Source organism: Chenopodium album, chromosome 16 (assembly GCF_948465745.1).
Source record: "Chenopodium album chromosome 16, dcCheAlbu1.1, whole genome shotgun sequence".
Taxonomy (NCBI): domain Eukaryota; kingdom Viridiplantae; phylum Streptophyta; class Magnoliopsida; order Caryophyllales; family Amaranthaceae; genus Chenopodium; species Chenopodium album.
This window is the reverse complement of record NC_137849.1, coordinates 29,861,076-29,876,898: the sequence shown is the minus strand read 5'-3', so window position 1 is coordinate 29,876,898 and position 15,823 is coordinate 29,861,076. Positions and strand designations below refer to the sequence as shown.

General features: G+C 34.0%; 1 protein-coding gene and 1 non-coding gene across 2 annotated transcripts; one reads left to right on the top strand and one right to left on the bottom strand.

Moving 5' to 3' along the window:
* Positions 1-713: 713 nt before the first annotated feature.
* Positions 714-1,820, bottom strand: LOC145584053 (uncharacterized). The gene has a single exon (XM_081640991.1). The coding sequence runs from the start codon at positions 1,818-1,820 to the stop codon at positions 714-716; it is 1,107 nt and encodes a 368-aa protein (XP_081497117.1).
* Positions 1,821-2,812: 992 nt separating this feature from the next.
* On the top strand, positions 2,813-2,918 carry LOC145587038 (small nucleolar RNA R71). Its single transcript, XR_014101097.1, has one exon. It is a non-coding gene; the product is annotated as a small nucleolar RNA R71 (small nucleolar RNA).
* The last annotated feature ends 12,905 nt before the right edge of the window (positions 2,919-15,823 follow it).

The window sequence follows — 15,823 nt, the reverse complement described above, 5'->3', positions numbered from 1 at the left end:
TTGGGACGATCTACTTTAATGCCCCTACTAGAAATCACATGACCAAGAACAATGCCCTCTTCCACCATGAAATGACATTTTTCCCAATTCAAGACTAAGTTCACCTCTTGACATATTTTCAACACTTTAATCAAATTCGAAGGGCAAATGTCAAAAGATGAACCAAAAACAGAAAAGTCATCCATGAATCTTCAATTGATGATTCAAGCATGTCGGAAAAAATAGACATCATACACCTTTGAAATATGGAAGGTTCATTACAAAGTCCAAATGACATTCTTCGATAAGCAAAGGTGCCAAAAGGACATGTGAATGTAGTCTTTTCTTGGTCATCGGGTTAGATTGGGATTTGGAAGAATCCTGAATATCCATCCAAGAAGCAATAATGACTATGTGATGCTAGTCTTTCCAATATTTGATCAATGAAGAGGAGTGGAAAGTGGTCTTTCCAGGTGGATTTATTCAATTTTCTATACTCAATGCACATCCTCCACCCGGTGATCGACCTTGTAGAAATGGTCTCACCCTTATCATTCTTGATGATGCTCATGCCTCCTTTTTTAGGCACAACTTGAACCGGGCTAACCCACTTACTATCGGAGGTAGGGTAGATTATGCCCGCTTCAAGTAGTTTTAAAACTTCCTTTTTCACAACTTCCTTCATGTTTGGATTGAGCCTTCTTTGGTGCTCAATTAAAGAAGCATGATCATCATCAAGTAAAAATCTTATGCATGCAAATTGTGGTACTTATCCCCTTAATGTCATCAATTTTATACCCAATGACATCTCTATACTCCCTTAGAACAACTAGGAGTTTCTCAAGAGAGATATCATCGAGCTTGGCATTGACAATAACGGGATAAGTCTCACTATCATCAAGAAAATCATATTTAAGTAGAGGGGGAAGGGGTTTAAGTTCAACCTTATGAGGAGGCATAGTCCTCTCCTCTTTTACCTCCACATTAAGCACTTCCACTTTCATTTCATTGTGGACTAAAGGTTGGTTGAGCAAAAGATCATACCCCCTTGTTTCTTCACCTTCCTCAACTAAGCCTCCCGTTAGGATAGCTTGTAAAGGATCTTCCTCAATCAAATTCTCTTGGAACTCCTCTAAGTCCCTTTCCAATGTGTCGACTCTATGAATTTCATCAAACAAAAGCTTTTTCAATGTTTGTGAGAATGAAAATGAAATTTTCTCATCTCCCACATTCAATGTTAACCTTCCTTCTTTCATATCAATTACAACACCCGCGGTGTTCAAAAATGGTCTCCCCAAAATGAGGGGTACCCTTGTGTCGTCTTCCATTTCCATCACAACGAAATCACAAGGCACAAATACTCTCCCAACTTGAATTGGTACATCTTCAAGAATTCCCAAAAGTAGCCTAACCGTGCGGTCGGCCAATCGTAAGGAAATTCTTGTTGGCTTCAAGTCTTCAACTTTCAAACTCTTTGCAATAGAATAGGGCATCAAGCTCACACTTGCCCGAAGATCACACAAAGCATCCATAGCTTCCAAATCTCCAATTTTCACTGGTATTGCATAGATACCGGGGTCACTAAGCTTTTGAGGAAGCTTATTTTGAATGATAGCACTCATCTCCTTAGGAAGGGAGATGGTTGCACTCTCCTCAAGCCTACTATTGTTTGATAGAAGATCCTTCAAAAATTTTGCATAGGTAGGCATTTGTGACATAGCATGAAGAAAGGGGATATTCACTTCAAGTCCTCTCATGACTTCAAGAAAATTTGAAAACTTCTCATTCAACTTCTTTACAATCCTATGAGAAAATGGAATGGGAGGCTTGTATATTTTCATGGGGGGTTTTTCTATTATTTCCTCATCTCCCTCATTTTTCTTTTGTGACTCCTTTCTCTCAACATCAACTATTTCATTTTAAAACTCATCCTCACTTCTCACCACAACTCCCTCATCTCTCTTTTATGGCTCCTCTTCACTCATAACCGGCCCTTCATAACCTCTCCCGATCTCAAAGTAATGGCCTTGGCTTGCTCCTTTGGGTTCACAACCGTTGAGCTTGGGAAGTGACCACTAGGATTGGAGGATGAACTTCCAACTTATTGCGCAATTTGAGCCAATTGATTCTCAAGTATCTTGTTGTGTGCTTGAAGTTGTTGGATGTTCGCCTGCATATCTGCATTGCTTCTTCCTTGTTGTGTAATGAAAGTCTCAAGCACGGCTTCAAGGCTAGACTTTTGAGGAGGTGGAGGAGGAGGAGCGGGTTGGTTATATTGTTGTCTTTGTTGGTTTTGGTCCCTTTGATTAGGGTGACGGTATGAAGCTTGTTGGTTTTGTGGATGGGGTTGGTTGTATTGGTTTTGAGGGGGGCCTTGGTTTTGTTGCTTCCACCCCGTGTTTTGTTGGGGTTTCCAACTTTGATTGTAGGGTTGGGAGTATTGATCATTTCTTTGCCCAATGGCCGCCGCTTATTCTTGGTTAGTTGAGTTGCAATAGGAGGACAAGTGATCATTTCCTCCATAAGTCTCACAAGACATGACTTGTGAAGAAGAGCTTGGAGATGTAAAGGTGGCTTGGTCTAGCTTGTGAGCTAGCATATCAAACTTTGATGCAATAAGGTCTATTTCACTAAGATCGTGGATTCCGCCCTTCTTTGCTTGAGGTTTCCTTCTATCACCTCCATATGCGTAGTGCTTTGCCACTTCTTCAATCATCTTGTATGCATCATCCACCGATAGCTTTTTAAGGTACCACCGGCCCTGGAATCAAGGTTGGCCCTTGAAGTAGGAGTAAGACCATCATAGAAGCTTTGAACAATGATCCATGATGTGAAACCATGGTGTGGGCATTTTCTAGTGTAGTCCTTGAAACGCTCCCAAGCTTCACTTAACGTTTCATCAATCTCTTGGCTGAAATTGGTGATTTTCTTCTTAGTTCGGTGGTCTTTTTGGGGGGACAATACTTTCCAAGGAAAGCTCTAGTGACTTCATCCCAAGTGGTCAATGATCCCTCTTCTACCGTTCTCAACCAATGCTTTGCTTTGTCACGGAGGGAGAATTGAAACATGTGCATACGAATGAACTCTTCCGTAATGTTGTTTTGCTTGATGGTTGTGCACAACTCGAGAAAGTTGTCCAAATGAGCAAAAGGACACTCATGAGAACTACCACCAAATTGATCACTTTGGATCATACGGATGAGTTGAGGTGAAAGCTCAAAATTATTTGCATTCGTAGTGGGGAGACGTATGCCACTCCGTAGTTGGAATGCGTTGGGGTGGTCATAATCTTGAAGCAAAAGTTGAGGAGGAGGAAGATCATTATCACCCATGTTGTCTTCTTCGTTATTCCCGAGAACCTCTTCCGAGTCGGAATCCGAATAGACAATGGAGAATTCCGGAGTACCTTGCAAGAGTCTCCTTACGTTCCTTAAGGTCTTGTTCAACTCTAAATCCACGGGAATAAGCGGTGATTGATTACTCTTTCGTATCATGCAAAATCAAACAAAGCTCAGAAAACGTTAGCAATGACTATTACAAGCTAAAAGCAAAATTAAGCAAAAATACATAAGAAAAATTATGATACAAATATACACACTTAGACTCATTCAACAATAATACATTCAATGTGACTTTGCCTACCGACAAAGGCGCCAAAGTTTGATAGGCCTTCGTCGAGCCTACCAAAGATAAAAGTCCTATCTTGGTCTCACTAGCTAATAGCAGGGGTAAGAAAGGGTCGAACCCAAGAGAGGCGTTGAATCAACCACCAAGATACTACCGTTTAAGTAAGCTAAATGAAGTCGGTATTGGTTTGGTTTTATGTAACATGTACTAGTTCAAAACAACTAAGACTAAGGGGAGATTAACAATATTTAGAGGATTCTAGGGCTCGGGAAATACCACTCAACTTCATCACAAATCACAAATAGCAGGTAGCAAACAATGGTAAATTAAGGGGATAATATAGGGGAAGTCATCTAAAGCACCCAACTACTATCTCAAGCTAGAGGGATTACTTGAATCATGAATACAACCTACTCTCGTGGTTAGAAAGCACAAAACAAGTATTAAAGCATAATCACCATGACAAAAACATTCCCTTGACTGGAAATTCCTATTCTCATGGCATTTCAAGTCAATTAAGCATAAGGGAGCTAACTCAAGTTCATCTCTCGATCCTTCGTTGAGGAAGCTTGGATAATAGTTCTAGCAATGGCCATATACAAGAACTAAGCAATTAAACCACTTAAGCTCAACTAATTAACACCCAACAATTACCAAATTAACACATGCAACAAGCAATTAGTGACTACATTGAGGGTTTTACCCAAACCCTAGAAAATTAGACTACTCACAATCCATGGAGATTAAAGCAATTAAGGTTTTCAAGCTACTCATGAACAAGATTCAAACTAAAGATTATGCTAATTAACAATCTAAGCATATAAGAATTAAGCAACTTAATTAACAATCAAAGCAATTAAAATGGAAGAGAAGAGTAAGAAAAGTTACTAGAAGCTTCAACTTTAAATAACAATGGTGGAACTTATCTTCTACAATGATTGAGATTGAAATTTCCAAGCTAATAATTAAAATCTAACTAATGATTTGAGAATATTTGTGTTTCTAAGATTACAAACTAAGAGAAAGCTTTAAAAACTTGGATCCTCATACAAAAGATCTAAGGGGAGTATTTATATGACCCCCAAATAAAAAGGGGGCGGAGAAAACAAGAGTCGGGCTCGTCTGCAGGTCAGCACGGACGTGCCAGCTAGTGCACGGCCGTGAAGTGCAAGTTAGAAGCCCAGATTTGGCCTGGGAAAGACGCATGGACGTGTAGCCTTAAGCACGGCCGTGCTTGGGGTCGTGCACGGACGTGCTGCACTCTTGCACGTCCGTGCAGGCTCTGGAAGAAACATTATACGTGCTGGAACACCCCTGCACGGACGTGTAGGATGTGGCACGACCATGCAGGGTCTCTTAGGCCCTTTTCTTCACCTTTTCTTCGGTTTTGCTCCTATGTCTCGGCTTCTAACCTCGGTTTATCATCCATATGCTCCAAAATGGTCGTCTTTGGACCTAAAAATTCAACAAAAACACTAACAACCCGTGATGCGAAGGATACACACAAAAATGCACGATAATAGAGTAAAAGTGAACCAAAACACCAATTTGTCAAGTAAACAAGGTTCAAAATCGCCCTAAAATCATATTGAATAACAAGTTATCAGTGAGAAAGAAAGAAAGGAAAGGAAAAGGGTGGAAACGTAGTTAAAGGACCCCACATGATGTCACATTTGAGTTGAGAACTAAGTAGGTGGGAATTTTTGATATTTTAAAAAACACTATCTTTTAAAAAAATCGGGTGTACAATAATGATTTTATATCCATTATAAAGATAGTCTAAAATGATCAAAAGTTACCTTTAAAATGAATAAAAGTTACCCCCAATATGCATAAAAGTAACCCAATACAAATAAAAATTATGTATGCTTTATTAGTAAAGAATCACATTTCAAAGGACTAAAAATCAATTATTAGTGATTGAATGTTATTAAATTACCTTTATAAAACTTTTCTTATTGTCTATTTATATAAAAATTGTATTTATGTTTAAAGTTATCCAAAAAAAGCAAAAAGTTACCCTAAAATTAGCTAAAAGTTACCTTTATACTTTTTGATGTACACTAATATTAGTGTAAACCGGGTGTATACAATAGTTTTTTTTTTAAAAAAATAGTAGGTGTTCAATTAAAAAAAAAAAAATTGTTAGTGGTAATTGTTAAAACAGCAACAATTATAGGTATTAATTGTCAAAAAATCTTTTATTTTGATAACCAAATTGTGAAACTGCCTGCTAACAACCGGACTTGTCGCGTACAGAACTAATCAAAACCAACTATATAAAACCAAAAACTAACCCAAACAACTTTAATTTCGAAATTCATTTGATTTGAGTTATATTAACCGGTGAGGACCGTAATCCAATAACAAATCGAACGAACCCCACCTAAACTAGAACTGAACCAAATATGTTTTAACCGTTATTCCCAAACCATTTCTATTCCAATTAAACTCTTTAAACCCGAGAAAAACTGTTTAAACCGAAACACTTCAACATGTAAATGAGTGCAATTAGGCGCATAGCTCCTATATGTTTAGGATGCATATAGGAAGGTTAATTGGTAAATTCACTTAGTTTTTGAGATTTTTTTTTATTACTACAGTGGTATTTTTAATGTACCATTATACTTACAGTGAAATTTTTAATGTATTACTAGAGTATAAGCTATTTTAGTAGTAATAGTGGTACAAATATTGTACCACTAGAAAAAAAAAAAAAAAAATTCACCACTCTTTCGTCGTATAGCTGCTATTTACTTGGCATGTAAATAGCTCAAAAAAAAATAGCAGCTATGCGTCAATACTTAACCGTTGTGCTTGTAAAAATAAAAAAATAAAAAAAATCATGTTGTTACCTTTAATTCCATGACTCGCTTTGCAACTTGTGCGTAAAATTTTACTCCCTCCGTCCGTTATTGATAATTTCTTTTGGGTAATTTTTACGGGAATTAATAAACATAAATAAAAGTAGTCAAAGGGCCTGTTCTCTTCAGATTATTTTCAATTTAGTTCAGTTCATTTTAGCTCTAATAAGTTCAGTTTAGTTCTTAATTTCCTTCTCTCATAAAATATTCAGTTCAGCTCCAATAAATTCAGTTCAGTTCAGTTTAATTCATTTCAGCTCAGTTTAGTTCATTTCATCTCAGTTTAGTCAATCAGAATAGGCCCAAAGTACATTAAAAAAGTAAATTTACATTGGATATGCAAAAAAATAGAGAGAGAAAGTAATAAAAATACATAAAAAAACAACATTTACATAGAGAAGTTAAATTTGCACAAATATTGTTACAAATTGGAGGTAAAAAAAATTGATATTAATGGTACCTGAAAAAAAAAAATGGTTTATCATTTTGAGACTTAAAATTGGCCATAAGAGACTATCAATAAAGGACGGGGGGAGTATTCAACGTCGTTGAATTAAGTTTTGGTTATTGAATGCTTACTTGGTATATTATAAAATAATATTATCATGTTTAATATAAGTTATATTATACTCCCTCCGTCCCTTATTGATAGTCCCTTATGAGCAATTTTCATGGGTATGTAAAAAAGTAGAGGGAGAAAGTAATAAAAGTACATGGGAAAGCAAAATTTACATGGGAAAGTTAAATTTGCAAAAATATTGTTGCAAATTGGACAGAATTTTGGTAAAAAATTGATATTAATGGTAACTGAAAAAAGCAAATGAGACTATCAATTTGGGACTAAAAATTATCCATAAAGGACTATCAATAAGGGAAGGAGGGAGTACAATAATATAATTGTGACGCCATTTCTAAAATGACCGAACAAGAGGCCAATGATAACTTGATAATGAAGAAATAAAGCCTAATAAACTAAGATGAATAATACAACAAAACTTAATTGGAACATATAACATGACAGATAAAATCATATCAATAAGAAGCACATGCATTTCCCTAGAAAGGACGTTTCTCCTTACTATTTTTTTCGGGACACGAGCATGGTTTAATAAGTTTTCAGAAGAGTCGCCACCATAATTTTACAAGGATTATATATACCTTAATAAAATGACTATTTGGATAAGAAGCAGGTTTAGATTGATGAAATTAAATCTAAAGATTAGGGTCTGAAGTAGTTGATTTATTTTTTATCAGTTTAGTGCACATTGCAAAGTACTTTGAACACATTCAACATTTTGAAATATGCATGTTTATGGTGAGGTCTTTGAATTAGCAATTAGTAGGGTTTGGAAAGGTGATCATCATTTTGAATTAAGTCAAAATACATGCATAAGTTAGGCTAAGCATATGTAGAGTGTAGAGAGGAGGGGGTGATGCCTAATCACATACTATTACAAGGCTTTGAGATCAAAATTACAGCCACTTGAAATAATAGACATAAACTAAAGCAAGACATAAATATAGTAAGTACAATTGAATGCAAAATACTCAATAACCAATTCTCAAATTTCTTGACATGTAAGTCAAATTAAATGATAGTAAGTAAGAATTAAAAGAAAGTGCATAAATATTGAAATGTCAAATGTATATATGTGTAGCAGTGCAATTTGCAAAACTTACGCGGCTAGAGAATATAACAATAATGACGAGCTAGTTCCAAGAAATGAAATTGTAGTGTGTTAAATTCTAACTACTACTAATACTACACCGACGAATTTTGTTTTTGCGAATAGATAAATAAAAGAAGTAAATGTAGGCATGCAGTGTTAGGGGTGTTAGTGAAACTGCAGTGTTTGTAATTGTAGCAGTATGAAGTTGACTATTACTATTGGTCGTATTACATTCTACCATTTTTTGTAATTTATTAATATATAGACTGCTATATTTTGAAAATTTGACACCTCTCTATTCAATTCACTTCAAAAGAAAGTAAGTTAGCTTGATCTAATTGGTTATGGTTTCTCATTTGTGAGTTACATTCGGATCTTGACAAATTATAGGATCCCTTTTACCTGATCGATAAATTAAACAATCTAAAATCCAATTTAATTCGAGAAGAATTGTAATTATTCTGATCTGACATGATCTGGAATCAAGTTCAATTTTATATAACCTGAGATTGAGTTCGAACTGGCCAGGATCTATCCAATTCAACCCGCATTATTATTCTAGACATGACCTTAAATCAACTATAGATTGCATTCGACTGAATTGTTTGTAATTTGAAGAAACTTTATCTGATACCCTAATCAACAACTTGAGGATTGAACCTCATCCAATTTAACTTAACATAAGTAACCTAATTGAACTCGTATTTTCATTAATTACATACTTAGGAGTATAGGATAACCCGATTTGATGTATTTCTCTTTTATTATAAATATTTAAAACTCGTTGATTTGATTACATGTTTAAACTTGATCTGAATCCAAGGCTTATACAATACGAACTTGGCCACACCCTTGAATTCGAACTCGACCCTACTTGAGAAATCATCTGATTTGTACTTAGCCCGATTCAATTCGACCCACATTTGATCCTAACTTGACTTGAATCTATAGTTCTCTTGTTAGGATATGATCCGAACTCGATACTCAATTGTTCCAAACTTGATCCGAATAAATTAGACTAGTACAAACCCGTTCCGAACCAAGTTTAATTCAAACAAGACATGAACTAAATTGAAATCAACTCTAACCCAATATAATAAATTTATCAGAATTTAACTTGAGTGACCCAAACTAATCCAACCTGACCAAAATTTAAACGAATTCAACTCAATTGCATATAACTTTGCCTAAAAAAAAAAAAAAAAAGGAGGGAGTATTAGAGTTAAACTCATGTCCAATCTAGGAATTTTGTGCACTGGGTCAAATTAAAATGGACCATATGTACTGTGAGCAAGCCACATGAAAAACATCATGTCTTGTGTATGACCTCATATGTTATTAAGAGTAACTGTTGCTCTTATTCATCAATCTGGAAACTCAATTATTCAAGAAGGTAACCTTATTTTGTCCATAAGAGTACCCTAATACATCACATAACATCTATTAATTAAAAAGAAATAACCCCATTTGTTCATTCAAATACTCTCAGCCCCTCTCTTCTTTTGTTTCACAATTACAAGAATAATTTCATTGTCTATAATAGTAACCTCATTTTTCCATTACGTTAACCCCTTAAACTATCAAATTAACCCCATTTAATCAACAATGTAATCCCAAATGTTTAATTAATTACTTATATGTGAAGTGACCACCATCAAATAATTAATGGTGTGGTTGACCATGTATAAACATTTGTCCATGAGAAAAGGGACTTCAAATGTGAAAGGAGGGATGTTGGCCAAGTCTTTTACTTTAGGCTATGTTTGGTTCATACTTTAGGCTATGTTTGGCTGTAATTTGCAAATTGCAGCCACTTAAAACTTGTATTTTGCAAATTGCAGCAATTTAAAAAAAATTTGCAAATGGCATCCCAAAAGTTGTTATAAATTATGAATTGCATCCTAATATAATTTTTTCATCGGTTTGCGTGTCTTTAAAAATTTTCATTTAAGGTTTTAGGAGTCCGAATTGAGCTCGAATTAGCAAAAAAATAACGTAAATGGCTGCAATTTGCAAATTTTCCTTTATATGTACACATTCTTCATTAAGGCAGCATAATTTGTTGTATAATTAGCCCAATTGTGCTATCTAAATTATTTAGATTCACACAATCACAAGTGCTAAATCAGATTTCTTTAATAATCGTATAAGAATACCAAATGTAATCAATGGATTGGAGTAACATAAAAACATTAACGTTATCATGAACTTGTTGCTATATTGGATTGTTCCTAATTTATACTACCTTCTTTTCTTGATATTCTTGATATTCATTTTAACAACTATTTACAAATTTAATTTTAGCTATTTATTTTAGGCAAAAGATAATGAGCGCCCTCGGGCGTTAGATAAGGGAATTAAAGTGCAAATATTAGAGTAAAATTAACATTAATTACACCGAACGATGCGTGATTTTGTCATGCATTCCTAACTTAATACCATTTCAACCAATATAATTGATCCTTATCTAACGCCCCGAGACGCTCGTTAACATGATCCTTTATATACCAAGTAAATTGTAGAAGTATGATATATCTACAATATACGTAGGAAAAAAAACTTAGGCGATTAGCTACGAGCCTACGAATAATAATATAGCAAAACCCAAAAAATTATATGCATTGAATTGAATGCCATAACATGATTTACATCTCATTTTCAGCTTTCTTGCGGCATCTTACACAGTGGGGCAGTTGAGCCTAATTAAATGAAGTGTTCAAAATTTATGTTTATTTACCAACAAAACAAGTCTTTATTTATTTTAAGCAATTACTTCCTTCTTACCAAACTTCTAACCCTTCACTTTTTAAATACTACATTCACTTTCACACATTCTCATTATTTACACCACACTATTATATCTTTTTACACAAAATTGTACTCCTCCAAAAAAAATAAGATAATGAGGAGTTTTCTAGTGTTGGTGGTGGTAATAAATGTATGTGTCGCACAAGATTACGTAGACGCAACGACTGCGACACTGCCATCGAATGGCGGAGTGGCTAGGAATAAGGAGTTGGTGCCGGCAATGTTTGTGTTTGGAGACTCGTTGATTGATAATGGAAATAATAATAATTTGTCTTCTTTTGCTAAGGCTAATTATTTTCCTTATGGTATTGACTTTAATGACGGTCCAACTGGTCGCTTCTCTAATGCCTACACTATTGTTGATGCCATTGGTACTCTTTTTTTTCACTCTTTTATTTCATGCAAAGTTTTGTGTTTGCATGGGGTTTGCATGCATGTTGAATTTTATTTTCTTTCTAGAAAATAAATCTAATTGTGATGATAATAATGTACCTCTTCTTTAAATAGAAGTTTTAGTTCATTCAAAAATTTGTCTCTTTTCTCTTGATTTCCTTAAAAAAAAGAAATTTATTCCATTATCTTACTTTTCATACTACTTTAATGAAAATCACTTGAGTATAATTTGTTACCTAGAATCCTTGCCCAAGAAAAATGGAGCTTTACCTTTTTTTATTTATTTATTTTTTTTGACAGAAAAAAAAATAGAGCTTTAATTTACGGGTGTAGCAATTAAAGAGAATTTAACATGAAAATTTGCTTAATAACACGTGTAATGTGAATGTGTGATAGTCTTTTCGTTTCAAATTAGTTTTAGACTAGTCAAGTTGCTAATTTAAATTACTCTAATCTTACAAGATAACAACTTAACTTTAAAATTAGACGGATGAAAAGCTAGACGATTATAGGTACATGGTTTGAATTAATTTATGCATGCATGTCTAAATTAAATTTTAAAATTTGTAAAATTATTAGTTTAATTTTATAAAATTAAACTTTGGGTTAAAATGTATAATTGTAGCGGAATCACTAGGCCTGCCTTTAATACCAGCATACTCAGAAGCAAGAGGAGGGGATCAAGTACGTTACGGTGTTAATTATGCTTCAGCTGCTGCTGGCATTCTTGATGTTACTGGCAGGGATTTTGTAAGCAAATTTATTTTTCACATTCTTTAAGATTTCTTTATTTTTTTTATCTTGTTATTTCAATCATGTTCAAAATTAATATTTCTGATGGTGCTGGCCTGGTGCATTTACATTTATGTGTTTCCAATTTACATTTTTATTGTTAATATCGATGCATCAAAACACTGTTACCCTAATAAATTCTTTAAAATAAAATAATCTTTTTACAGTAAAAAAATTTACCCTAAAATTAGTGAAGCAAGAGTATCTCAAAAAAAAAAAAAAAAAAAGATGGTCATTTTTAAAAGGCAAAATTGGTATAAACCACCTTTTTTGTCCAACTTTTTTGAAAAAACCACCTTTTATGTTTTTTTTTTGTTTACTAAACCACCTTTTAAGTACCAAAATTCTTAATTGCACCACCCCTATTTTAAATTTTGACGAAAAATTTAACTGAGACGTCAAGGGGGCCCATATCTTGTGCCTTTCGCTCCTAAATCATGTATTTTTTCACCCCCAAAAACATTTGACCCTTCCCTCTATATAAATGCATGACTAAATTGAGTAAAGCTCTAAAAAAAACCAAACCTAATTTTGCTACAAAAATTAAATTGAAGTATTTGTTTGTTCTCAAACCCTAAATTGAGGTAAATGAAGTGATGGTTGAGATGGAAGGGAAGGTTTTGCTATGGTTGATGATTTGGAAGTGGATGGTTGAGATGCAATCTGTTAGATTTGAAATAGGGGTGGTGTAATAAAAAATTTAGGTACTTAAAATGTGGTTTAGTAAATAAAAAAACATTAAAGGTGATTTTTTCAAAAAAATTGGACAAAAAAGGTGGCTTATACCAATTTTACCTTTTTAAAATAGAAGAGGGACTTGCATAGTTGCATATGCACACTTTAAATTTAATATATCGATGAGGCCTTGGCTTAAAGAATGAAATAAATCAAGGGTCTATGCACAGTGATCGAGTTATAATTTTAACTTTCGATATGCACTCCCATTTATAATTTGTAATTTGTAATGTTGTTGTGCCTATTTTGGACATACAACATTAAGTTTAATAGTTCTGGTCCTTGCATGCATGACCAATTGGTGTTCAAAATATACAGGGTATATACTAATTTGTCCTTCCATTTATGAATGATATGAACAATCAATGTTAGGTACTTTTATCTTGGTAGGTTAATCTCATGTAGGAAGGTTTACCAAGTGGATAAATGTCAAAGAATTGAATGCTATTGGTAGATACTAGTACCAATTAAATACAGAGTAATAATTATAACAAGCCAATTGAACCGATGCTGTAAAAGCGACTAGCTATTCTCATGCATGAGATTATTTACTGCTCTCAGTAATTTATTGTAAAGGCAATGCTATAATTTAGGTGTTTTTTGACAGGGCATGTGCATATCTATTATACATCTGATTGTTCATGTGTACTTTAATTTAATTAATTTATTGCTCATTTATTTATATGGAGAACTCTATATTAACAATTAAGTTCTTTGAATAAACATCGACCGTATAATAGAAACATTCCTTATTAACTCTATCGATTTAAAATACGTAAAAAAATAAAAAATAAAAAACGAATTCCTTTAAAAGAAGGCTTTTTTTTTGGAATGTATGGAATTAACTTTAGCAAAATTTGTCGTTAACCTCGTGGTCTCACACAAGTCTTATTGTTTCGTACTAGTACTCTCAAGTAAACATATTAAAAGTACCTAAAAAACATGTTCCTTATATACAAAATGCATCATTGACACTTTATATTACATAAATTTTAGTAGATAATTTCAAGTAGTAAAATTTAAGACAATTTTTTTTTTTGGTGATAGGTTGGATGCATACCATTCAATCAGCAAGTGCGCAACTTTGAGAACACATTAAACCAAATAACGACAAATCTTGGGACAGATGATGTTGGTAGAAGCTTGACACAATGTTTATTCTTTGTTGGAATGGGAAGTAATGACTACCTTAACAATTATCTTATGCCCAATTACCCTACTCGTAACCAATATAACGGGCAACAATTCGCCAATCTCTTGGTTCAACAATACACCACTCAACTCACGGTAAGCCTTTCAGTCGTGGACTTTTAATAAGTTATTAGTTTCTGGTGAAAAAGAATAGAGCCTTAACTTTTTATGTAAAATTAATGTGTTATGTGAATGAATTAATCGCAAAGATTGTAAAATCTTGGAGGGAGGAAATTCGCTATAGCCGGACTAGGAATGATGGGGTGCATCCCAAGCATACTAGCACAAAGCCCTACGGGCAAATGCTTGGACGCTGTCAACAACCTTATACAACCTTTCAATGCCAATGTGAAGACGATGCTTAGCAATCTCAATTCTAAACTTCCTGGTTTCAAGTTCATTTACATCGAAATTGCTAGCATGTTTCGTGACAATGTGACATCCTAACTCGTCCTGCTACTTATGGTACGTACTCTAAGCTTACCGTCATTTTTATGTGTCAAATTATAAATTTTGTTTCGTACAAAAGTTTAAATTGGGATGCAATAATTTCTAATTCACACAATCGCGCTAATAGAAATTAAATTAAAGATAAATGGTTGAACAAAAAATGTTACTCGTTACTCTATATCATGGTCATACTACTTTTTTAGTGTAACACTATAAAATTTGAGGTACTAGTAGTTTAGTACATGTATTCTCTTAAGACCTAGATGATTAATTTCATAAATATAAATTAATTACTTTAACTTTGTAAATCTTCGTTATGTTGGATAGTAAAATGCAGGATTTAAGGTGATCGACCGAGGATGTTGTGGGATCGGGCGCAACCAAGGCCAAATAACATGTCTACCATTCCAAACACCGTGCATGAACCGAGACGAGTACGTATTTTGGGACGCCTTCCACCCTACATCACACGTGAACGTTATCTTAGGGCGTAAGGCCTTCAATGGAGGCAGCGACGTTGTTTACCCGATGAACATTCAACAGCTTGCTGCTCTTGACATTGAAACTGATTGAACAAACTACGTACTAGCCTGCCTTAGCTTCTTAGTTAATTAATTACAATAGTGTGTCACTTTTCTATGATCTATATTAACTTCACTATTATAAGTGTTGTTAATAAATCTGATCTAATGAAAAAAAAATGAAAAAGGACTAAAACTTGGAATTATAATGTTTCAATGTTATTGATGTCTATGCATGCTTTAATTACTTGCGGTGTTATCCATGGTTTTCTAAGCACTGCTTTAATTTTGGTCAATATTAATTTATTTGGTCTTACAAATATAACTTTTTTTTATAAAAAAAACTAGGTTTGGTCTCATGTCACGCATGGCAATCACTGTTTATTATCATTTTTTTTTTTTTGACGAGAAGAAAAAGGAATTCATTAATGGAAGGTAGTCAAACGACACTTACAAACAATTCCTAGGAAATCTAAAATTCCAACACAAGTACAAACCACCCTAAAACTAGTTACATCGCAGATTCGATCAACGATCGTCGCCTTAATAAAAACCTTCATCCGAACCAAGTTAGCATTAATTCGGCTTGAGATCCACGAATGAGTAGTTGTTTAGGATGGCCTTCTAGATACTTTCGGAGACGATAAAACCCTAAATCTTCAATCTTTAGCACAAGAACAAACAAAAGAAATAAGCCTAATTGAATAAACACCATCATAAAGATAGGATCCATTTATTAAAAGCAATTAAGAATTTTTTTAGGGCTTACCACCAGTAAAAGCACCGGTGGAAG

Bases quoted from the DNA above. Each gene is read 5' to 3' on its own strand.
- LOC145584053 (XM_081640991.1), bottom strand. From the start codon at position 1,820: ATGAAAATATACAAGCCTCCCATTCCATTTTCTCATAGGATTGTAAAG.